This window comes from Opisthocomus hoazin, chromosome 6 (assembly GCF_030867145.1).
Source record: "Opisthocomus hoazin isolate bOpiHoa1 chromosome 6, bOpiHoa1.hap1, whole genome shotgun sequence".
In the NCBI taxonomy this organism is placed as follows: Eukaryota; Metazoa; Chordata; class Aves; order Opisthocomiformes; family Opisthocomidae; genus Opisthocomus; species Opisthocomus hoazin.
The window spans coordinates 55,072,830-55,098,802 of NC_134419.1; the positions used below are offsets into that span (position 1 = coordinate 55,072,830).

Genomic DNA, 25,973 nt, shown 5'->3' on the forward strand with positions numbered 1-25,973 from the left:
GTGAGTGCTACTAGGAGATGCTGTTACAGTCATTCCCTTGATCAATGGTCAATTAAGTAAAAACCTTTTGATCTCTGGGTCTCCTCCTTGTCTTCCCAGAGATGACTGATGATGAACTGGTTGGTGCAGGCACTGGAGTTCCAGTCAGACCCACTTGCTGCCAGGGTTGGCAGCAGGGTGTTTTGGGGAGCAGTCCCACAGATGATAAATCCTTGCCATCTCCAGAGGAGCTGGACCAAAGTGGCTCTTCTGTGCGCTCCCTAGCCAGGCTGGAACTGTAGCGCAGTATTTCCCAAGCTCCTCAACACTGCTGTGAACTTTGCGTTTCTGAAACCGTAGATGGAATGCTGCAGGGTACCATACGGCTGTGCCTTCTGCTGTATGGAAGGGCTCAACCCCCATTTCCTATCGCCGCCTCTCGCAGAGTGGCCAGGTGAGATGGGCTGATGAAAGCTGAACTGGGAAACCTTCAAAACTGCATTTAATGTGCTATTTAAATGTCAGGTTCAAAATAAGCATGTCTGTGTTCTTACTGCACTTCATTAGTATGTCGGTAAAGATCAGCCTCTGCAGAGCGCTGCCCTTCACTTGCGCTTGACTTTGGCGGAGTTGCCTTCCCTGGACACATACCGATGGCGCACAGTAGGTGAGCATTGCACTGTTTCCTCTCGCAGGTGGAGGTGGGAGGCTGTCCAGTGAAACAGTCAGGCACAAGGTATATATCATTGACTAAAAGTTATTAAATATCAACATAGAGGGATATTAAGTTTGCATGTAAGTTTCCTTGATCTTTGGTCTGTTAGTATAATGAAACAATGCTCTTTAAAGGCTTTAAATATTCATATATTTTTGTTGGAATTTTTTTCATTTTCTTCTGTTGCTTTCATATGACGATACCTTGCCAGGGAACAGAAGTGATTTACAAATCAGAGATGCACAGTAGCAATCCTTATGGCAGATAGCATATCTAGGGGAAAAATGTCAGGCTTGCACCCTTAAATGGAGATTTTTCCAGGGCTTCATGAGAAGATGTTTGTGGGACTAGAAAAAGGATTGAATTTTACTGTAGCACGCACACCTGGAAGTGAACTGATGCAAACTGACTGTAGAAAGCGAAGCAGCATGCCAAGCTGAACATCCTATGCTTTGGTATCTTACGTAAGAAACCTGGCCAGTGTTAACTGGGCACAGATATTTGTAGCCATTTATCAAACTTGTGTTCTTTGTCTTAGAACCTAAACTTCTGAATGTGAGAGTTTCTGTAAGGCTTATCTGGCACTTCTGGGCAATGAGTTCTTAAACTTGCAATGTAGAGTTCTTAAATTCCCCAACTAAGTGCCTTGTAAAGGGTTAAATCCCAAAGCTAATTCAGTCTCTGAGCTTACCCTGTAAGGCTCATAATTTGGGAGAAGGGACTACTTTTTGTCTTTATGCTTGGACTGACTTGATGCGACTTTGTGGGTACAGAAGGATTGCCTCTTAGTGTCCGAGGCACTCCTCCGCAAGGACCGCTACATTTCTGCTCCACCAGTTCCCTTTTTGGACCAAACTCAGGTAAGGTTAGATAGATGAGATTTTTTTTTTTTTTTTTGCGGTGGTGTTTCCTGCAGAAAAATGAGCTGGGAATTGATGGTGTAGGATTCCCCCAATACTAGGATGTAGTGGGCTGCTGTGGCTTGCAGAATGTTGAACCTCTCTGTATTTCAGAGCGTGCAACTTTTCCGAAGCTGTACGTACGCTGGCGCCGACTCTGAAGTCTGCGAGGGCCTGCTGTTTCTTTTCAAGAGCTGAAAGCAAGGGTATCTCGTTTCTGAGGTCATTTCCCTGGAAAACCGGTGCGAGTTGGCTGCTCCCCAGCATGCACCAAGGCAGAAAGAATTTCCTTGCACTTGTGGAAATCTCACTTCATAGTCCTGCGTATTGTTTCATTCTTCATGGTAAGTGCCAGGGATGTGTCCGTAAGCTGCTCTTTCCTCATGAGGAGGCTCTTTGTGCAGTAGGGCAGTGAGGTGGGAGAAGAGGGTAAGAGCTCTTCTTTTAAACTGGCTCTAACACAGACAAAAGGAATTGCCTAATGGGGTTGATAAGTGCTAGAGGAAGAAAAGCAAAAAACCAAACAATAAAACAGCACTGGCTGCCCTGGGGGAATCGCTGAGAGGAATCCGCCTGTTTCCTTCTCTTTGGTTACACAGTTTTCAGCTGTAAGTGGCTGAAGAAGACAAAATCATGAACCCTGAAATCAGTGGGATGAGAACTCACTAAATTCTTCAAACTGCCTTTTAAACCAGGGTTGGTAGCCCCTTTAGTTTGAGGAGAGAGGTACCATCCTTTTCAGTGCAGGAAGCTTCAAGTACTGAATCTGGAAATGAGGAGAAGGATTTCAGCTGTGCCTTGTCTTTGTGCTCAGGTTTCAAAGCTGACACAGGCTTAAATATATCATGGTATTTTGTTTGGTTTTTGTTTTTCAAGCCTTCAGAATGCAAGGGAAGTAAAATTCTCAGCTTTTTTCCAGTAACCTCGAGGGCTGTATTAAAGAAATGGAATTCAAACCATCCTACTCCAGTAAAGCAGAAATATTTTCATAGTGAAACTGTGATCTGGCACCACAAACTGAAAGGGAGATGTTCCAGCCCCGCTTTGGGTTGCCTGCTAGAGGTAGGAAGGACTGTGTGAAGTTTTGGATGAAAGGGGGAATATGGTGGCCTGGTGTACCGTGGTTATCATCTATTTCAAGTAAAGTAGGAATAGTATAATTTTCTTTGTTGTTGACGCTTGCAATAAACTCGGGAATATAAATGGAGAGAAGAGGTTTTCATTTGGGCTTTTGTTTTAGTTTGTTGTTATGGGAAAAGTGGTGTGGATGGTGGCAAAGGGAAGCATCTGTTAAAAGCAGTAGAGACTGCTGGACCAATGTGCTTAACATGTCTGTTAAACTTTTTCTGTTTCATTACCTGCTCTTCCCTTTCTTGCCCCCACGAGGCTCTGTCAAAGTCATCAAAAGCAGTGATGTTTCTGTTCGAAGACTCCTGGTTGCAGCATCTCCACAGCAGCAGTAATGCCTGGGAGAAAGGTGCAATGAAGAACGAAGAGCAAGTTGCTTCATCCCTTTTTTCCTTTTCTGCAAAGAATGAATCTCCTTCCTCCTGCCCCCACCCCTTCCTGGACACTATGGATTACCTGTTTCTTTTTAGGCAGATGGGCAAAGGAAGCAGGATGAGAAGGGAATATTTATAGCTCACCTCCTGTTTATGTTCCTTTCCTAGCAGATGTGATGAAGCTCTGTACTAATGCTGGAAGAAGAGAAAATTCAGGGAGGAACAAGACCATTTGCTAATGTGTAGGTCGTACAAAATGCTTCCAAATGCAAAGATTAACACTTCCCACATCTTACTGGCATTGCCTTTTTTGTGTCCATCTCAGCCTGATTTTAAGACAAAAAAAGAAAAACAAAACTAAAGAGGAGCAGCACTGCAGTTCACATGGGTTCTCGTTTGCTGGACCTTCATCCACACAATCATTGCCCTGTGGAGGCAATGGGTGCGAAATGTTCTTTTCGGGGCAAAATCTGACCTTTTGAGTGGGACGTGAGCAAGGGCGTACTGGCAAAGAGGAAGAAATGAGTTCAAGCCAGTCAGATTTAATCAGGCAGGTGCTTGGGTCCTGCAAGACAAGCTGTATGGTTTAAAAAGGCAGCCATTTGGACTTGTTGGAAACTGGGGAGAAAATTGTGCTCAGGGGCATGAGACTTCTCTGCTTTTGCCACAGGCGAGCTGCCGGAACGCAGCTCCCAGGCACAAGGGCTTTCCCCAGCGCGCTCCCCTCCCGGGCCCAATGTGGGGGATTTGCAGGGCAGCAAAGTGGTGTGGTGTGAGCGCTACCCTAGTGAGAGCAAGTGCTGTTTTACTGCATACCAGGCTCTAACAGAAGCACAGTGTGTGCCTTGAAGGAAATACTTCACCTAATAATATTTACTATGCAAATATATCCAGAGACTGTTATAAAAAGTTGGAGGTGGTCTTCCGTACAGGGTTAGTGATTTGTTGAACAAATCCCTGCTAAAGTTGGGCTCAATTTCAGAGGAAGATTGAGACTTTTTTCAATGGGAAATCATGGAAGCAGACTAAGGTGTCCAGATGTCTCAGGAGAATGGAGGTGGCAGAGAAGGGGGTGAGAGATGCAGGCAGAGATCTCTGATGCCAGACTGGCCCATTTTTATCTCTTTGGAGGCTTCTGAGGAAGCCAGGGAAGATGCTGAAGAAGACATTTGAAATGTCTTCAAATGCCTGCTGCACCTGGGTGCTGGCAGCAGCAGGATCCCTCTTTGCTGGTGTTGTGGGCATTAAGGGCTGCCATGAGGTCTTCTCCCTGACCCATTGCTGTCCTCAGGCCCACATGAGGGACTGCGGTAGGTGTCCATGTCAGAGGAATGAAGAGGTCCTGTCTTGTCAGAGCCCTGCATGGGTTCGTATGTGAAGGACTTTATTTGCACCCTCTGCTTTAATAGTTGCTCTATTAGGTGCCATGGGGTGAGGAGTCTCTATGAGGAGAGGCTTGCACTGCCCCAGGCTGGTTCCAGTGACCCCGGGCGAGGCACAGCCCAGCCCCTCAGCCCCGCTGATGGTGCCTTGGGCAATCTGAAGTAAGAAAGAGGAAAAATGCTGGAAAAAGTGAGAGGAATGAGGGGAAAAACTGAGAGGAACAGCCCCACATGCACTGAGGGGGGAGGAGGAGGAGAGGTGCTCCAGGTGCTGGGGCGGGGACTCCCCTGCTGCCTGTGCTTGGGCACGGGGTCCTCCGTGGGCTGTGGCCAGGTGGATGGTGCCAGAAGGAGCCTCCGTTCCCCTGCACTCCTCAAGGTGGGAGGAGTTGGCAATGAAGGGATCCTGTAAATCCTTCAAAAAGGGGTGGGGGGAAGGTGTCGTAATTTGTTTCTTGCTGTTATCTGCTTTAATTGGCAGTAAACCAGCCTTCTCCTAGTGAAGCCTGTTATAGCCCTGATGGTATCTGGTGAGTGATCTCCCTGCCTTTAACCTGGCCCACGACCATTTTCATCTTGCACCCTCCTGTCCTGTTGAGGAGAGGAGTGAGAGCGCAGCTGGCTGGGCAGCTGGGCACAGTCAATCCACCACAGTTACATGTACTGAAATCCAGTAGGACCCTACTTACTGGTGCAAAAAATACTGGCTGTTTTGATAAGTTACACGTCACGGGGCTTGAACAGCAGATTTCTGGTCAGAACACAGTTTTGTTCTGTGTCTCCTCTGCTTTGCATACACAGCTGGTGTGAGGGGGAAGCAAAATGGGAGGACAAAAGGGGACCCCATGGCATATGATGAAAGTAATGTTTTCTGGAGACGTAAAAATGTAACAGACTGAGCACAGGAGCAGAAGCAGTTGCAGTCCTGAAGTGAGGGAAAGATGGATAAACAGAGCTCTTCAGCACTTTTGAGGTGGGTGATTTGGGCTACTGTGATTGCTCAGGGAAGCTTGCAGCAGCTTTTGTCACTGAGATGCTGGCCAGGAGGTTTTAGGATAACCACTGGTAGAGTCAGGAAAGACATTCAGTTTTTTATGCTGTGAAAGTTGGGCTAGAGAGGAAGATAGCTGTTGCTTGTTGGAAAAGGTGACTTGCTTCATGTCAGACTTAAGGCAGCCTCATTTAAAGGAGGCCCTTCATAAATTGCGAAATAGATGTTGCTGCTGGCACTTGCAAATATATTTCTTAGAGTGTCACTCATAGTAAGAAATTTTTACACGGAGAATTTTCTGTTTTTCACAAAAGCTCTGCAGCTTTTGTTGGACTGATACTTCAGGTAATGAGTTAGCAGCATTGTTGTACTTGTGTTCTAGATTGACATTCACCTTTTCCATGCTTGGGGTGGGTTTTATTTTTCCTAGAATCGTAGAATCACAGAATGGTTTGGGTTGGAAGGGACCTTAAAGATCATCTAGCTCCAACTCCCCTGCCATGAGCAGGGACATCTTCCCCTAGACCAGGTTGCTCAGAGCCCCATCCAACCTGGCCTTGAACACTTCCAGGGAGGGGGCAGCCACAGCTTCTCTGGGCAACCTGTGCCAGTGCCTCACCACCCTCATACACCCTCTGTTTCATGGACAACTTATTTTCTGATTTTTAGTTACAGTTTGGAGACTTGGTACTCTGAAGTTGTCACCATTCTGTCATTGATAAATACATAAAATGCAGAACATGAACTCTGCCAGATTGCTCCTTTTCCCATCAGAGAGCACTTGCTGGTAGTCTTTTCCAGTAGGGCTTTGATTGACTTTATCTGTGTAGAACTGAGGTAGCTACGTTAGGGCCTATAGAGATGCTGTTATTTTTACCTTTCGATTGTCCAATATAGACCTTGACAAGGCTGGAGGAAGTGCTGGTTTTGGATGAAGGACTGGGAGGTTTGTTTTTTTTCTCTTGCTCTCTTAAGCATTCTGGGAGTGAAGCTGCTGCGTAACCCCAAGCCTCTTAACATGCATCTTACTGCAGATAAAACAGGAAACAAAGGATCAAATGGATGTGGAAAGTGAATTCCTGCATGTGTTCTCTTGAGACCCAGGAAGTTATTCCGGTACTTAAAGCTTCTGATTTCAGTGGTCTGGCTCTGGTGCTTTTCACACTCGAAATATCACTTATTTTGGAAGTGGTGGGTGAGTCTGTCTCAACTGTAACCTGGATGTAGTTACTCTGCACTTCGTTGCTGAGGTGGTGAGCTGTTGAGTATTTGTCTGCAGGCAAATGATAATGAGATCTGGTCAGCAAAGCTTGAAACGAGTTCCTCTTCCCCATGCCACACTGCTTCAGTCCCAAGCTTCCGCCTTCTGGCTCATGTCTGCATATTGCTGTTGAATTACAAACATTGGATAAAGGATTCAGACATTTCTCTCCATCTTAATTTTAAAACAACAGCCACCCTTCAAGAATAAGTGATTGATGATTCCTTAAGCTCTCACTAACCTTGGATGACAGGAGATGGCATTTAGGTCTCCGCTGACTTCGAGTTCATTTGTTCCTTTATTTCTTTTCCTAACCAGTAGAGACTGTTTTCTTAGGAAATTTCCAACAGCAGCATGTATCACAAGGTGCAGTTCAGAACTGCAGGTGTGACAGATACATACAGTTTAACCAGCATCTCTTCCTGTGAAACGTAATGCTAGCATACTACTGTGGGGTTAACGAAAGACAGAATTGGTTCAGACCTGAATCAGGATGCAGGAATTCTCAAAGAGGTTAAATCTGGGGACACCTCAGCTTTTTGATGAGTCACCTAACATGCCCTGTTTTTCAACCCATTTTGCCATTTCCCCCATTCTTGTCTGTATTGTATGAGGGCAGGTGACTTCTGGAGCTAGCTTATACCTGTCAAATACTCACGGTCTTAAGGTAGAGTCTTTGCAGATGTTAGCTGATATTCTTTTTCAGTTACATAGCACTCTTGGAATGGGATAATGCTGGGTTTAGTGGGCTTTAAAATTTTCTGAAAATTGCTACTAATTTTTTGGACTGCTGTGCAAATCTGGTGTAAAGGCAGGCTCTTGATGTGCGGTATTTCAAAAATCTATTTTGATTTAATGCCACGTAAAAGGGAAGAGTGAAGCAGTGAAAAGCACATGTCTGAAAATGCCAGCTCTGCCATGGGACTGGGTAAAGTAAGCATGTAAATAGTGCTTTGTGGTAGTGCTCTCTGACAGGAGCTTTTGTGTCTCACGGTGTAAATTCTGCCCACTTATAATTGTATCTGGTGTGATACTATTTCTGCGAGGATTAAAATTGAAGTTGCTGGTTTCAAATAGGGAAAGGGTGGGTTTTTTTAAACTTCCCGTAGAGGCTTTCCCTCCTGAGGTCAAACTTGGTTCTGAAAACTGGCTTACACGTGGTGCAGTTTCTGATCATTGAAGCTTCTGACTTTTTTTGTAATATTAGAGTGATGCCAAGACAGCGGAGCTTGATTTCTCCAGGATTTGAGGCTGTGTCTGTGTCTTGCTTGGGTGCTTTTGAGTTTTAAACCTGTTTTTCTCAGGGTAGCAGAGGGTATCCTGATTGGTCAGGAGTAGCAGCACATGGGTGTTTGTCAGTCCAGACAACTTGATGTTTTTGAATGTAAAAAGGCAAATTTTCCCTTTGGTTCTGAACACATAAGGCTGCTTTTTTTTTTTTTTTTAAACATTACTTTTGCCGAAACATGCAACTTCCCACTTCAGTTACAGCTGTTTAATGCCCAGTTCTCTTTTGCTGTTGGCTGACTGACTTAACTGTGGGAAACTGAAAATGCAGTTGCCAGGAGGAAAATTGGAAATTACTTGGTGGAGTTTTCATTGTCAAGACTGAGAAAAATGCAGTGTAAATACAGCACAAATGAGTGACTTTCCAAAGCTGTTAATGCACTGACCACCTGGGCCATGGGTCCTGTTTTCGAGAGAGACTGCTGTGGTTGAAACTATCCTCAATTTGCATTAGCAGGCTTCAGAAGAAAAGTGAAGAAGCAAATAAAGTTGTTTGAAGTAGAATATTGAAAGCAACATCACAAAATATGGAGGTCTGGACAATTTGGCAGAGAAATAATTAACAGCCTGGGTTTTGTTTGCAAACTTCCATCAGAAATTTACTTAATTAAGTCCTATCTGTGAGATACCTTTATAGAAATGCAGATTTGGCAGCTGTATATTAGAAACCAACAAAGAAAGAAAATCCCAGACCATAGCAATGCCCATATTGGACTGCAGCTGTTGAAAAATCTGAGTGCTAGTTGCTGAAATAGATACCAGCATAGAGAAATGAGGGCTGGTGTTGCGTTTTTTTGTGTTGTTTTTTTTTTTTTTTTTAAATTGGGCTCTTCTGTGCTAGAACTGTAATTTCACTGTTGGGAGAGGATTAGTATGTAACTAATGTAACTTATTCTAGAAGACAGACTTGAAGTCAGTCTGATTCTAGATTTTCATGAACAAATTAGACCCTTGCCAAGGTTGCAGAACATACGAACCATTCATGAGCTTTCTTATTAGGCTCTTTTTTTTTTTTGTAGCTCAGCGTCACAATTCTTGTTTTCATCTTGAACAATTTGTTCTTCTATGAACAGGCGTGTTTACTACTTGTATCTTAGAGTTTGGTTTCCCTCTGTAAGGCAAGAAAAAAAATACATGTGAAAGGAGGAAACAGCCTAAGAGAACGAACCTCTTAATCCACAGCTCCCGAACTCTCACGCGCTGCTAGCTAAAACTTCGTTCTTTAACCTTTAACAACTGATGTTGTGTGTGATTTCCGCTTTCCATGTGTGCGTAGTAATCCAGATTGGTTTCCTAAAACTGATTAACTCAACGTGGCTTTCAAAACACACTTTACATTAAGGAAAAAAATCGCAGCTGTTCTGTGAGACGCACTCACTCTAAAGTGCGTGCGCTGCGGATGAGGTGTGCGGAGGTGAACTTGGCGGAGGGGGGGAAGCCCCGCTGAGCGGCAGATGGTGGGAGAAGGGGCTGTTCTTGCTGATCCTAGAGGTTTTTTCCAACCGATGATTCTGTGGTTCTGGCCAGGCGCTCCGGGCTGGTGGCTGCCCTGCGGCGGGCGGGAGGAAGTGCCTGGCGCAGGCCCCGGGGTGGGCGGTGGCAGGAGGGGGGACAGGAGGTGGCACCGGGGGTGATGCTGCCAGGCGAGCGGCGCTGAGCATGTGGCCCTTTTGCTGTGCTTGTGTTTTCTAGGTGCATCAGAGGCTTTCTCCGTGGCAGAGTGTGCGAGTGGTCTATTGCAGTACGGTAGTGCCCTCCGATGGTGAGTATTGGCATGAGAAAGTCTTGGCTCACTTTGGGCTTCACTGACTTAAATCATATTCCCTGACCCGCTTTTCTGGATGAGGCTTTTCTGGCTAGAAGGTAGTCCAGTTTTGAACTAAGGAAGTGACAGAGAACAAAGTCAGTCAAGAAGAATTAAGGAAATGGTCAACTTTTCTGATAACTATCCTTAGAAAACCGGACAGGCTTTATAAAGAAAGATGTAATTGTGTGCAATTGCGCGAGATTTTTTTTCCAGACTTTCTCTTGATGTCGCCGTGAGGTCTCTGATGCCTAGCTTTCAGGGTACCGTGTGCCCTGTTAACTTTATTTATGTAAGGAAAGTGCAGTTCGTACCAGCTACTTGCTCAGACACTTGAAAGCACCGTTTGCTGCATTGAACAAGTTGTGAAGCCAAGGCAATTTTTGTTCCTTCATTTAAATTCTGGGACAGCTCAGACATTAACCTTTTATAATAAGGTTGTCGTAACATAAAGTAAAAGTACACACTTGTGGAACTTCAAAATCTCAATATGCCAAAATGCAAAGAGGAAATGACCAGCATCTGCATGCTGTGCACAGACTAGGGTGCTTGTGCTGACTGACACCAGCAGTCAGTGGATCCTCTCCCCATCAAGGCTTGTTAATAAAGCCTGACAGCTAACGAAGTGAAGGGATCCGGCACAACTGCTTCCCCTGCCAGGGTACTGGCTGTGTGCAAATATGAAGAGAACACGACTGTTGTGGAGAACACGAAAGAAAAACCTCAAGGCTTAAATAGGTAGAAGTGTAGAGGACAAATGTGAGGTAGAGAGAATAATATGTATTGCTGCTTGCCTCACTTGATTTTTGCCTTTTCTCATATTGTGCTTGAGTATTTCTCTTGTTATTTCGTCCAATAACTTCACCTTTACCAGTAGTAAATGTTTAACGCTGACTTCCTTGGCTGCACCTTTTTTTTTACTGTACCTTATTTTGGCCAAATGTGGTGCTGAAGTTGTTCTTATGCAAGAACAGAAATCTCTGAAAAGTACTAATAACCTGTTACTGATGCACATATGGTTGAGTCAAAACTTTGTGGTGCTCGGATGGGATTTGTATCTCGAAACAACCTCATGCTTAATATAGCATGTAAAGCTTGTAAAATCCTCTGTGGTCTTATGTAGCAGCATACCTGGCCAGGCTGCAGGTGTCTCTGAATGTAACTGAAATACACTTGTATGCAATTACTTTCTCTTACTTGTCCCTTGTATTTAAATACTGGCTTAAAATTTAATCAGTGAAGATTAGCCAAAATGTTAGCTCTGTAATTATTGAAATGCCAAAATGCTTTGTCCTCTTAGGAACTTGCCGTTTCCCTCATGCAGGCAATCCACAGGGCTGTCAGCAGAGGAGAGCAAGGCAGACAGCTATATCAGTGTCGTCTTAATAACTTGTACTGGAGCTGTCTGTTGCTGTCTGTTAGGTTTCTGTTATTGACATGTCCTTTGGATATCTCTTTTTTTGTTTGCCTCTGAGCTCTTCCCTCTCCAATGCAGTATAAGTCTGACCAGACATTACTTGTGTGGGAGGTGATGAGAGGATCAAACTGGAATTATGGACTTTCCCTGCTGGTGAATTAGGCTAGAAGATTACTTCTGCAAGCTTTTTGTAAGGCAAACATAAACCAGCTGTAAATCCAGACTTACTGAGCCTGCCTTCTGAAAGGAAATAATTTGGTCTTTACCACCTCACTGAAGCTGGAAATCCTTGAGGAAGTTTTTGCGTATGCTGCCAGTGCTGATGACTCCTGGTGCAGCCTGGCCTATGGCGTTTATCACTGCGGTCTCTGTCTGGTCTGTGGAGGGTTCAAATGCAGCAGTGCTGGTGCTGGTAGGCACTTCCTCCAAAGCTGGCAGTCGTGGAGCTGCGTTGTGTTGTGCTGCTGGGGATACTCAGAAAACTGTTGGTGCAAACGTTCGCTTCTGCTCTCAGAGAAACTGACTCACTGCCTGTATGATCAAGGTAGCATTTTAAATAAAGAATGTTTTTCATGTCTTGTGGTTAAGTGGTACATAATTTAGTTGTATGTGCTGCTCACAGAACCAATGAATTCAATGCTTCAGTGTCTATTTTAAGCTTCTAAACATATTGATCATTCCTTCTGAGCCTGTTATCACAACTGTGGCTAATGCTAATCTATTTCTTACCAGTCTCCTGCTCAAATACTGGAGTGAAAGAATGCAAAAAAATCTGATAGCTGGTGTCATAAGAGTTGCTTATAAGACACTTGAAAGTCTGTCTAACTGTCCAAATAAATTGGCAATATGCTTTATTCTTTTCAGTAAATATCTGACTCTTGTCTCTGAGTTTCAAGCTTCGAAACACTAAAGCTACTAAGATCCTGTCAGGTGTCTGAGTCTTGAGAACAGGCATTTATAGGCTTCCAGATACTGGGGCCTCTTGGGATGCTTTAGTCATTTTAGATGTCCATACTTGGTCATTTCCACCTAGTCTTTAAAGACAACGTGAGGACCTCTTTGTCTGCACCGAATAGTAATCCTCTGGAAGAAGGAGGAAAAAGCCTTTATACGTGTCATGAAGGCATGTGGCAGTAAACTCAAAAGCCCAAGAGAACTTTTCTTACTTTGTAAAAGTATACTTGGTGCATCCTTTCTCAACATCCACAAAGCCTCCCTTTTCAGAAGGTAGGATCTATTTTCAGAATAGATTGGGCGGACCCAATCTATTAATACATGGCTCTGTGGCTGGTATCACCGTCACAACTTTGGGATTTTTGTCAATGGGATGGCCTACGTGACACCAGGCTTGCTGGGGTCAAATGGGATTCGCATTTCTCAAAAGGGAAAGAGGGTCTTTGCTCAGGAGCTTGTGGGGCTCATTGACAGGTCTTTAAACTAGATGTGAAGGGGTAGGGGGAACATATCAGGCTTGCCAGTGAAAAACTGTGGGGTGATACTCAATGATTGGAGGGACAGGGTGTTAGTATGGGCCCTCAGCCTGTTACCCAGAGGCGTACTGGGGACACTGCAGCACAGTCAAAGGCTTGCGGAGATGAGCTGGGAGCTCCTGAGGTAGCAAGAGCCAACAAGGCAGGGAAACCAGGCGTGTTCCTCTATGAAGGTGACATGGCCAACAGCCCGGATGAAATGCCTCTGCACGAACGCACACAGCATAGGAAACAAACAGGAGGAGTTAGGAGCGACCGTGCTGCTAGAAAGCTGTGACCTGACTGCCATTACTGAAACTTGGTGGGACAAATCCCATGACTGGAGCGTGGCCATCGATGGCTACAGGCTGTTCAGAAGGGACAAGAGGGGAAAGAGGGGTGGAGGCGTTGCCCTCTACATCAGAAAATCAGTTCAGTGTGGGGAGCTGTCCCTGAAGAGTAGCCACGAGCAGGTCAAAAGCCTGTGGGCAAGAATCAGAGGCAGAGGCAACAAAGGGAACCTTGTGGTTGGTCTCTACTACAGGCCACCTGATCCAAGGGGAGCCTGCTGACGATGCCTTCTTCCTTCAGCTCCAGGAGGCTTCATGCTCGCAGGCTTTCATCTTCCTCGGGGCCTTCAACCACCCCAACATCTGCTAGAAAAGTAGCACAGCAAGCTGTAGGCAATCCAGGAGACTCCTAGAATGCACTGAGGATGACTTTTTAAGCTGGGTAATTGGCACCCCTACCCAAGGGGATGCAATACTGGACCTGATGGTCACCGATGCAAGTGAGCTCATCAGTGATGTCAAGACTGGAGGCAGCCTGGACTGCAGTGATCACGCATTGGTGGAGTTCACAGTCCTGAGGGATACAGGAAAGGTGAGGAGTGTAGTCAGGACCCTAAATTGTAGGAAAGCCAACTTCCAGCTCTTGAAGGAGTCAGTAGGGCCCCCTTGGAAATGGTCCTCAGGGACAGGGGAGCAGAACAGAGCTGGCAGATCTTTAAGGACACTTTCCATGGAGCGCAGGAGCTGTCAGTCCCCAGGTGTAAGAAGTTAGGCAAGGAAGGGAAGCAACCATCATGGCTGAGTTGAGACCTGCTGGTCAAACTAAAGGGCAAGAGGGAACTGCACAGGCAGTGAAAGCAGGGACAGGTATCCTGGGAAGAGCTATAGGGATGCTGCCTGGTTGTGTAGGGATGGGGTCAGGAGGGCCAAGGTGCAGCTAGAGCTGAACTTGGCAAGGGATGCTAAGAGTAACAAGAAGGGCTTCTGCAGGTATGTTAACCAGAAAAGGAAGGTTAAAGAAACCGTACCCCCTGCCAAAGAACAAGAATGGCAACCTCGTATCAACAGCTGAGAAGGCGGCTGAGGTACTCAACAACTGTTTTTTGTCCCAGTCTCCACTGGCAACCTCTCTCCTCACCCCTCCCAAATCGATGGACTGCAAGATGGGGACCAGAGGGGTAAAACCCTTCCCACTGTCTTAAGACCAGATTTGGGACCACCTGAGGAACCTAAATGTACATAAGTCTGTGGGACCTGATGAGATGCATCCCAGAGTACTGAGGGAATTGGCTGATGTTGTGGCCAAACCAGTCTCTGTGATATATGAGAAGTCATGGCAGTCAGGTGAAGTCCCTGGTGACTGGAAAAAGGGAAACATTGTGCCCATTTTTAAAAAGGGTAGGAAGGAGGACCCTGGAGTCTACCGACCTGTCAGCCTCACCTCTGTGCCGGGGAGATCATGGAACAGATCCTCCTAGAAGCTATGCTAAGGCACATGGAGGGCCGGGAGGTGGTTCGAGACAGTCAGCATGGCTTCATCAAGGGCAAGTCCTGCCTGACCAACCTAGTGGCTTTCTATGATGGAGTGACTGCATCAGTGGACAGGGGAAAAGCAACAGATGTCATCTATCTGGACTTCTGTAAGGCCTTTGGCGCAGCCCCCCCCAACATCCTCTCTAAATTGGGAAGATACAGATCTGAAGTGTGGACTGTTTGGTGGATAAGGAACTGGTTGGATGGTCACATCCAGAAGATAGAGGTCAACGGCTCAATGTCCAGGTGGGCGCTGCTGACAAGTGGTGTCCCTCAAGGGTCTATACTGGGACCAGTGCTGTTTTAACGTCTTCAGCAATGATATAGATAGTGGGATAGAGTGCACCCTCAGCAAGTTTGCAGAAGACACCAAGCTGAGTGGTGCAATCAACATGCCAGAAAGACGGGATGCCATCCAGAGGGGACCTGGACAAGCTTGAGAAGTGGGCCTGTGTGAACCTCGTGAGGCTCAACAAGGCCAAGTGCAAGGTCCTGCATATGGTTTGGGGCAACCCCTGCTATCAACACAAGCTGGAGGATGAAGGGATTGAGAGAAGCCCTGCCGAGAAGGACTTGGGAGTACTGGTGGATGAAAAGCTGGACATGAGCTGGCATTGTGCACTTGCAGCCCGGAAGGTCAACCGTATCCTGGGCTGCATCAAGGGAAGCATGGCCAGCAGGTCGAGGGAGGTGGTTCTGCCTCTCTGCTGTGCTCCCCACCTGGAGTCTTGCATCCAGCTCTGGAGCCCCCAGCACAAGGCCATGGAGCTGTTGGAGCAGGTCCAGAGGAGGGCAGCAAAGATGATCTGAGGGCTGGAGCACCTCTCCTATGAGGAAAGGCTGGGAGAGTTCGGGCTGTTCAGCCTGGAGAAGAGAAGGCTGCGGGGAGACCTTAGAGCAGCCTTTCAGTACCTGAAGGAAGCCTATAGGAAAGACAGGAAAAATATTTTTCAGCAGGGCTTGTTGTGACAGGACAAGGAGCAACAGCTTTAAACTAAGGGAGGGTAGATTTAGACTGGATATAAGGAAGAATTTTTTTACAATGAGGATGGTGAAACGCTGGCACAGGTTGCCCAGAGAGGTAGTGGAGGCCCCATCCCTGGAAACATTCAAGCCCAGGTTGGACGAGGCTCTGAGCAGCCTGATCTAGTTGAAAATGTCCCTGCTTGCTGCAGGGGGGTTGGGCTAGTTGACCTGTAAAGGTCTCTTCCAACCCAAAGCATTCTATGATTCAGAAAGACATGTCGCCCCAAGACTTTTCCTAATATGTAGATGGTCCTGTGATAAACGAGTTCATCATCTGGCAAGAGATCACTGAAAGGGGAGGTATAAAGGCCATTCATGGCAAAACTTTCTGAACAGTAGCATGCTGCCAAGTAGTTTCCTTTGGTAGTTAAAACTACATTATTTGCTTCTATTTCTATTAGCACTGACTGCTTTGACCAACTGCTTTTGATGTTAGCTGCTTAAACTGACTTGGCATGTCAATACATGAGCTAGATGAGTTTAAGTAGGTGGTGTGGTTCATGTAGTTGGCCAAAGCTACAACAGGTGGGAATACTAAGCCAGATGCAGCGTGGGTGGGTGCGACTGCACAATCCTTGAGACATGGCAAATGCTCTGTGCAATAAAAAAGACCTTACATATTTACCTAAGAAAAATACGTAGCAATCTAAAGTGAATAATTTTTAGGCATGCTGCTGTATCTTGACAACTACTGCACTGGGAGAAAATTTTGATTTTGTGACTCGGTGGATGACTTGAGGAATACAAACTCTTAAGTTCTTTTTTCTATGTATAGATATCCTGAAGCACACAGAGTGGGCTGTCTTTCTGGCAGTAAAATAATAACTAGCTTACAGTCCGTAGAGGTTGCTACCGTAAATTTTAGAAAGGTGCAATGAAATCCTGAAGAATGCTCTGGAAAAGGCTGCTGACAGCACTGAAAATATGGGAAATGTTGTTTTATCTACATCTAAGAAGCAATGTCTATCTTCTGAAGTACAAAGTGTATTGATCCTGTGAATTTTAGATTAAATGACCTTGAAGCTTAAACTCAGAGCGCTGCTCCTGCAACCTCATACTCCTGGCTTATCTCTTTAATATTTGTTGCCTTCAGACAAGGAGGAGGAAACCACAACTAAACAAGAATAAAAAGGCTTGAAGTACGTCTTTCATTGATGTTTCCATATATACACAGTCTGCCTTTATCTTCTGGGCCATAAATTGCACAGTGTTTTGTCTTCCATAGTCCAAAACACTTGGGTTCTTAAAAACTAATCAAAAGATACTATGTTGTCATGTTGTGGCTCTTATATACTATCTTGCATTTAGTATAAACAGGATTGTGATTAGAGTGAATATCTTCTACTTTTCCACAAAGCACACAAAGTTTTAACAGATACTGCCAAGTTAATGGGAGTGAAAACCTCTGACATCCCTCAGTTTTTCTTTGATGAATGCATCTCTTGATGAAACATGAACCTAAAATTTAGGTGAAAAAAAATTAAAGTGTGTTTCATGTTCCGCTCATAACCATGTTTGCCTTTTTTCTTCATGGGATAAATAAAGAACTATTATGAGAAGATCCGTTAATTTTTGAATACTAAACTTGTATTTTTGTTTTCTTTGTAGAAGTGACAGTGGTTTACCAAAACGGGTTACCTGTGATTTCTGTGAATCTTCCATCCCGGCGTGAGCGCTGCCAGTTCACGCTTAAACCTATCTCAGACTCTGTTGGTGTGTTCTTACAACAGCTGCAAGCAGAGGACCGAGGAATTGATCGGGTTGCAATCTATTCGGCAGGTACTGCTGTTTACAAATCAGTTGATTTACTTGCTTGCCAGCTGTTTTTATCCAGCCTTTTGCTTTTTAAGTCAGTTTGTTATGGTGTGATTTCTTCGATATTTCTGAAAAAACAGAAGGCAGAAGTGCCATTCCTAGAGTAAGAATGTTGTTAGCAATCCCTGTGTAGTCAGGTTTGCCAAGGAAATTTGACTGTAGAGTGAAGGAGAATGAAAACATTCCTGATGCTTAGCTTACAGACATTAGTCCTAATGGAGATGTTTTTGGTGAGTTTCCTACTATTTAGAAGGAAAGATGCAAGCTGTGGAACCTCTGTAGAGATTCTAATTGGTTTGTAAGGAATTTGGTGTAAAAGGTGGTACAAGGGAAACAGTATCTTGCTTGACTGTGAAAGCTCAGTTACGTTTCGTTTCATGTCTTACTTCACTTTTCTGTTCAATTGCTATATGTCTGCTAGCCACCAAAGCTCTGAAACATTGTTAGGATGTCTTATGAAAGTGCATTCAAAGCAGGTATTTCCTTAAAGTCTTGGCCAGGGAGGGAGGTGTTTGCTAGGTTAGTGATGTCAAAGCTGTTCAAAACCAGAGATTGACATAATTTCTAATGCCACTGGGGAGAGATGAAGGTCACTTAAGTAGATTGTATTGCAAAACATAGTAAAATATTCCAAGTGTGTGGGATGAAGGGAACTGCTTTTTGTCAGATGACATCAAATGTGACAAATACAGAAAAGCAGCTGCATACGTAGCTCAGCTAGTATTTGCCACGTAAGGTCTCCCAGTATATATATCCATCTTGACAAAGAGTATCATTTGTGGGGAAACTGTAGAAGTTCAACAACTGGATTTGGGATTGCATTACAACTTTGCCACAGCATCTTTAGGTACTTTTGTTTCTGCTGTTTAATAAGTCATCTGTGTTTGCCTTACAGATGGCACACGTGTTGCCTCCTCCACAGGCATAGATCTGCTTCTGCTGGATGACTTCAAACTGATCATTAATGATGTCACGTACCATGTTAGACCACCAAAGAGAGGTAAACCAGCCTGGTTGTGGTAAACATCAGAAATAAATTTCAGTATTCAGTTCCCTGTTTAATTGCAGTGTGCTTTATTAACTTGCTCAAGAACATGAAGCCTTATTTCTAAAGGAGATCTTGAAGTTTCTAAACCTGTCCTTGGAGTCTAATTTAGAGATACCCAAGTGACTGGAACAGTCAGTAATGAAAAGCAAATATTCATTCTGCTGAAGGGTAGTAGTCCCCATAAGAGGAATAAATGAAGAAATGTAATTTCTAAATTTTTCTGAATTTTCTTCTAATTACTGAGAAGTTATTTAACTCATTCTGAAGTATTACAATACAAAATGGGAATTAGGTTGAAACTTACATTATCTGACTTGGAAGAATAAATTGTTCCCTCACCTGACAGTTAACACTGTTTCCTTTTAAGTGTGGTACTTTGCATATTGCAAATAAACCTTGAAACCTTGTTAGATAACAAACAGTGAAATAAATGAGACCGTGCTCTTACAAGGTTTTATTACTAAGAATCAAATAGGAAGGGAAGTCCACCTATTTTGAATCAATAAGCAAATCCTTTTCAGTGATGGGCTTTGGGTGTGAAAAGCTTTTGGGACACTCCGAAGTTACTGGAGGAGGCGGGAACTTGGTATTTTCATCTACTGTCTACTCTTCTCCTAGGCAACTTTTTATACACTTCATAAAGCACCTGGTTCTCGTATGTCCGTACTTAACTCTGAGGAGTTAAGTAAAAGGACCAGTTTTGGAAATATTACTCTGATTGTTGCTTGGCTCAGATAGTGGGGGATTTTTGTCTAGCTTATTGTTCTGCTATTGTTGTGAGCAGTAACGTGAAGTTTGCAAGCAGTGTTTTTATAAAAGCAATTTTTAGCCCTGTAGACAGGAAAAGAAATTAGGAAGGATCTGTAACTTGACTTGCATGTCCAGTTGAGCTTAGATGGTGGAAATGCCTTCCTGATTTATCTAGATGTTTTCCCTAGTGTTTCAGACTTCCTCCCTTAGGCCTCTCTTCAAGTAGTTGATCACAAACAAAATGAGTCATAAGGCAAAAGCTGCGAGGGAACTGCTAACGTTCCTTTTACAATCTTCAGCAGCCTGCATAAGACAACAGGCTAAAGGAAGTTGATCTATCAGAAATCAGGAGACTGACCATATCTTTTGGGTCTGAGGCTACCCTGGGTGGCTGACTTCTAGGAAGATCTGCTGATAGATGCCATCCTGCTCTGTAGATGTAGTTAGCTTCCAAGGACCTTTTTGCAAGGAAAATAATAAAAATGTATTGTAGCATTTTATTGTTCACAATATAAAAATGCCAAGTCAAAAAGAAATTTCTGACTGGGGGAATTTTGTGCAGCCACTTATTCTTAGTGTGTGGAAGACTCTGGAATTAGGGAGTGCAGTGTTGGTGAGATGCCGATTCTACCCTGTCTGCGGGTTTGACTGACATCCGCTAGAGATGTTTTTTTCCAATCTCCTTAAAATCAAGTTAACAGAAAACTGTTATAAATCGCTGGATATCATACACACACACAAAAAAAGTTACACTCTGCTCTTTCACCCCACTGCTCTGTGTCCTGAATGTGGTGTTTTCACACACTTATAAGACATTGTAAGCCAGAGAAGTTGGAGGATGTTTTTATCAAGGTATCCCTTCCAACTGTTAGCCCCTGAGAGCAGATGGTGGTGATATCAAGCCCAGCTGGTCTAGTCTGTCATTTTTAATACAATTAGATGAGAATACAAACATGGTGTCTGTTTCTGCACTGGAGAAACTGCTGTCCCAAGGTAAGGCGATTCATACATCCCACTTACCTAATGTTTGAGAGAGCAAACATTAGTTTGCTAATGATGCAGACAAAAGTCTGCATCAGCGAGTCGGCGTGGTTTTGGTTAGCTTGCTTGGATGATATACCCGTTGTGCACTGGTAGGTGAGCTCTGGGATCACCTAGGTTACATGCAGTTGCCACCTCTGATTGATTTGCCAAAAAGATCTCTATAGTTAGCTTGTATTAAAAGGAATGTGCCTGTAAAATAGGCAGTGAGATTAGTTCTGTTAAACTTTTCAGCTATTGCTTTTCCAGTTTTACAAAATCACTGTGTGTATTTTGAAATGGAAGTGCCATAACCCTGTAATATTAAATACTAAATACTTTTTGATGGTCACTTTAGTTGGAATACTTTTTTTTCTTCACAGGGGAACAGGAGCCCCTTTAGCTGGGAGGGGCATGCAGTGTGCTTTCTGTGTGCCTTGGCACAGACAGCCGAGTCACTTCTTTCCCTTGAGCTGCTACTGTTAAAACTTAAGTTGTCCAGAGCTTGTTGTGCTGGTAAAATTGTATTTTGAGAAGATAACCTAAGGTACAAGCCCAAGGATGCTACAAAAATTAAGTCTTAAAAATTTATTTCTTTATTTGGTTAATGTCAAGTTCTGTTGCTTTAGTTTGAAACTTGTGGTGGATTTTTTTTCCCATATGGAGTGTGGAATACAGTACCACTAGTCACAGCTCTTTTATTTCATCTAGGAATCCTTTTTGTGTTAAAATGCAGGGATAAAGGCAGTTTCAGTTAGTGGCCCTGTTACTGTCTGTATTTAAATACTGTGAGGGAGAATTTCATAGCCCTGTAGGCAGCACAGCAGGAGGTTGCCTACAGAGTGTTGGGAAACAATTCCTGACTTTGGTACTCAGAATAATTATCATAAGACTGCATGTTCTGGGGTAACTAACCCAATATCTTCAGTTGCCGTCGTCGATAACTGTTGTTGCTGATGGTCTGTTATCTGAATTCTGGCTGTTTCTTGACATCTGGTGTGATGGATCGTACTACTTTAGTTGTTCTTTTGTCTTCATTAAGTCTTGTATATAAGTATGGATCAGAAGCAGCTGTTGATATCTTGCAAGGTAATAGCATGTATCTCTTTTCCTTGTTCTTATCAAACTTTAGGAATATCCAATAATAAAGACGGGTTTTCTTTTGAAGAAATTGCATTGTCTTGGAGTGATGGAGCTCTTCCAAAGGCTTCTTGGTTTAGAAGATAGTTTTGTGTGTTTCCTGTGCAGGCTAATAGTGGTTTCTGAAGAGTATGTAAGAAGTTCTGTGGATAAATGCATATAAAGCAGTCTCTTTTTTCCCTAGAGCTCTTAAGCCATGAAAACGCAACGACGCTGAATGATGTCAAGACACTGGTTCAGCAGTTGTATACCGCCTTGTGCATTGAGGAGCACCAGCTGAACAAAGAGAAGGAGCTGATAGGGAGACTAGAGGAATTGAAGGAGCAACTAGCACCACTAGAAAAAGTGAGAAGTTTCTTATTGTATTTTACTTATCCTCCAAATGCAGCCTTAATTTATTTCAAGGTTTTAATTAGGTCCCTGGCATGCTTCAAATAGTTTAAATTCACTGAAGTCTAAGATGCACTAATGTCTGTTTCTGCTTTCTGTGGAAGTATTTTTGTTTCCTTTATGTAATTGGAAATGAGCTTAGTAGTAAATAAAAACTGAGGCTAATGCAACAGAACATCTCTGAACATAGAGAAATAAGCAGCTTTGCAAGGTATCCAGAGCATCCTCCTAGGGAAGCTCAGGAAGTGTGGGCTGGATGAGTGGTTGGTGAGGTGGATTGAGAACTGGCTGAATGGCAGAACTCAGAGGGTTGTCGTCAGCAGCGCTGAGTCTAGTTGGAGGCTGGTAACTAGTGGTGTCCCTCAGGGGTCAGTACTGGGCCCAGCCTTGTTTAACTTCTTCATCAACGACCTGGATGAAGAGTTAGAATGTACCCTCAGCAAGTTTGCTGACGACACCAAACTGGGAGGTGTGGTAGATACACCAGAAGGCTGTGCTGCCATTCAGCGTGACCTGGATAGGCTGGAAAGCTGGGCAGAGAGGAACCTGATGAGGTTTAACAAAGGCAAATGCAGGGTCCTGCACCTGGTGAGGAACAACCTCATGCACCAGTACAGGCTTGGGGTGGACCTGCTGGAGAGCAGCTCTGCGGAGAGGGACCTGGGTGTCCTGGTGGACGAGAGGTTAACCATGAGCCAGCAGTGTGCCCTGGCTGCCAAGAAGGCCAATGGCATCCTGGGGTGCATTAGGAGGAGTGTGGCCAGCAGGTTGAGGGAGGTTCTCCTTCCCCTCTACACTGCCCTAGTGAGGCCTCATCTGGAGTACTGTGTCCAGTTCTGGGCTCCCCAGTTCAAGAAAGATGAGGAGCTACTGGAGACAGTCCAGCAGAGGGCTACAAGGATGATGAGGGGATTGGAGCATCTCTGCTACGAGGAGAGGCTGAGGGAGCTGGGCTTGTTCAGCATGAAGAAGAGAAGGCTGCGAGGAGACCTAATATATGCTTATAAATATCTGAAGGGTGGGTGTCAGGAGGATGGGGCCAAGCTCTTTTCAGTGGTGCCCAGTGACAGGACAAGGGGCAACGGGCACAAACTAAAGCACAGGAAGTTCCGTCTGAACATGAGGAAGAACTTCTTCCCTCTGAGGGTGACGGAGCACTGGAAGAGGCTGCCCAGGGAGGTTGTGGAGTCTCCTTCTCTGGAGATATTCAAGACCCGCCTGGACAAGTTCCTCTACAGCCTACTGTAGGTGACCCTGCTTCGGCAGGGGGGTTGGACTAGATGACCCACAGAGGTCCCTTCCAACCCGTACCATTCTGTGATTCTGTGGATGATTGCAAGATACTGATAGAAAAGAAGTCTGGATTTGTCTGCATAACCTAGACTCAAATCTTACATCTCAAACCATTTAGGATTTAATATAAATACAACGTATTATTTTTACATTAGCTCTTAGTTATATTAACAGAGGTATTTTGGATAATATAAGGTGTATACTTCTATCTCCTGCAGGTAAGGATGGAGCTCAGCAGGAAAGCAGAGAAGAGGACAACCTTGGTGCTGTGGGGAGGCTTGGCCTATATGGCCACTCAGTTTGGGATTCTGGCCCGCCTTACCTGGTGGGAGTATTCTTGGGACATTATGGAACCAGTCACTTATTTCATCACCTATGGTAGTGCCATGGCAATGTATGCTTATTTCGTAATGACTCGCCAGGTAGGACTTGTTGTGCTGAAGCTCTGAGCTCTACTCCCTAGAAAAACAGGAAAATTGTGCCAATTAGAAGTTGCTTTGCCCCTTCCTTATCCTGTTGGAACCTAGATGCCACTTGATTTAATTTGTGCTGGCCAGGATGGGTGGTGTATGGTTGTGGGGTCTTCTGGTGGTCATCGCTGCTGATTTCCTGATTGTCTTACCATAAATGCTTAAGTATGTTGTGTGATTGACTGCTTTAGCTATACAGGTTCATCTGCTGGCAGGTAATGGTTTCTGCACACACGCACCATCGGACACACTGACTTGCACTGGTGGCCTCTAAGTGCTGTGATTTATTAGCCCAAAAAACTGTGGATGCGTGAGGTACCTTCTGAGTTGCAAAGAACACAGCTCTGACATGAGATGCTGGACCTCTTGAAGAGACAAAGGTTCAGGAATCATGTTGGAAATGCTTCTGTTTAGGTATTTCATGGATCTGGCCTCCCATCCAGATGAAAGATCCTCCTCTGGATCCTTGTAGTTGTGACGGATTCTGTATGGATTTCCAGTACATGGTTTGTCTCGTCACTCCCATTTAAGCTTTGTTATCCCACCTAGATAATGGGGTAGGACTCGAAGAGTCTCTACTGTCACAGAACCATCAGCGCAGATGCTGCAGGTGTTCCAGCATGGTGTCCCAGGGGTCTGTCAGCTGCATCATTTCAGTGGTTGAGGACTCATGTGCTGCAATAGTTTCTGCCCAGTGCGGTTGGAACTTCTGCCATGTTTGAACTCAGATTTGATGTTTTAATCATTATCTGTATCAATTAGTACCTCTTCTGCCAGACCTTAAATTCTCACTGTTTCAGGGATGGCTTGACTCTGAATGCAGCTTTTTCTCCACCTGACAGCCCTGATCATTGGATGTATACCAGACACAGAGGCTGTATGATGTTCCAGTGCAAGGGAGAGTTAACTTCAGCAGGCAGACCTGTGCTTTGTGGAGGCTATGTGGGATTTGGTGTGAACAGCTCTGCTGCTCCAAGTTTTCTGCATGCTCTAAAGAGGTGTGACTTTTTGCAGTAGAGTATCCTAGGCACAAGCTGTGGTAGTGGGTTCCTGTTCTCGCTTGCATGGCTTGGTTGAGAGATGAACTTACGAGCAACTATTGTTGCTTTAGTTAACCATTGCGTGTTTATGATCTTAAGAAAAAGAGAGTAAGGGCCATCTCACAAAGGCTTTCTTCTGGTATTTATTTTTTTCTCCCTTTCTCCCCACAAACTTGTCCGTATTGGAACCCTGGAATGTGTTAGTTTTTGGTGTCTCTGCACAGAAGGATTCACACATTTGGGACAGGAGAGAGGTGATGGTAACTCTGCTGGAGTGTGCTAGTGGAGAAGCAAATGCCTGGTTGTACAGGGTCTGGCTGGGATGGAGTTAATGTTCTTCATAGCAGCTGGTATGGTGTGTTTGAATTTGTGACCAAAAGAGTCTTGATAACGTGCCTATGTTTCTGCTGAACGGTGCTTGCACAGCATCAAGGCCTCACCTGTTTCTCGTTGCTTTTTCCCCCTGCCCCCAGGAATATGCTGTGGGTTGACGAGGTGTTGCAAGGGGACACAGCCGGGACAACTGACCTGAACTGACTAAAGAGATATTCCATACCGTATAATGTTATGTTCAGCAATAAAATGGGGGGCAGGTGCTCCAAAGTAGCTGTTGCTCTGTCACCGTTTAGAGCAGGGCGGCAATAAACAGTGGCAGATGCTCTCTATTAACCCATGTCCTCCCACCAGAGGAATGGGAAAAGGAGGAAAAGGGAGAGAGACTTACAAATTGAATGTAAAAACAGCTATGCTAATAATACTAATAATATTAGTAAGATAAGAGAAATAAAACCATGTACAAAACCGACACTGAGTTTCCTGCAGTTGGGTGCTGGGCGCTGGCGTCCCGCCAGCAGCCACTGGGCAGCACCAGGCAGTCCCGGACTGGCCTCTGCCGTAGGCAGGAACTAGACTCAGGAATGCACGGATTGGGATCTGGATCAGGATCGCAGGCAGGTCAAAGAGCCGGCCATGGACAAAGAGAGCGAGACCTCGTGATCCCCCACCTTTAAGCTGAATATGGCGTGTATGACATGGAATACCCTGTTGGTCAATATCGGGTCACCTGTTGTGTCCGCCCCTCCCTGCAAGTTCGACCCTTTACAGCTCCTCTTTTGCGGAACCTAAAAGGTCTGTTGGTGACCTTGGCTGCTGTAGTAATCATTATAAACAGGGGCCTTTTTCTGCATTCCATTCCTACCGTTAGCTCAGTGTCACTACAAAGATTAGGTGTTACCAGCTTTGGAGTGGATGCTGTCTGTAAAATACGCAGCCAAATTCAGAAGGATGCAGCTACTTAGAAGAACTTAGGTGTAAGGAAGATTGACTAAATGAGAATCGGTTCTGTTTTGACAAACACCAGGATGAGCTCGGAGACTGGCTGGCCATTGGTCTGCTGGTGGGAGGTGGTGAGTGATTGCTTTTGCATCACTTACATTTGGGTTTTTTTCCTCC

The 25,973-nt window shown here is 44.7% G+C and overlaps 1 protein-coding gene across 2 annotated transcripts in view; it reads left to right on the top strand.

The window, feature by feature from the left end:
• MCU (mitochondrial calcium uniporter) overlaps positions 1-25,973 on the top strand; it is a 110,402-nt gene that overhangs the window by 80,942 nt on the left and 3,487 nt on the right. For both annotated transcript variants that reach the window (XM_075423192.1, XM_075423191.1), the window contains exons 2-6: positions 9,709-9,778; positions 17,164-17,334; positions 18,266-18,370; positions 21,513-21,673; positions 23,230-23,433. In XM_075423192.1, coding sequence (XP_075279307.1) covers positions 9,709-9,778; positions 17,164-17,334; positions 18,266-18,370; positions 21,513-21,673; positions 23,230-23,433 — 711 coding nt within the window. The remainder of the gene's footprint in view (positions 1-9,708; positions 9,779-17,163; positions 17,335-18,265; positions 18,371-21,512; positions 21,674-23,229; positions 23,434-25,973) is intronic.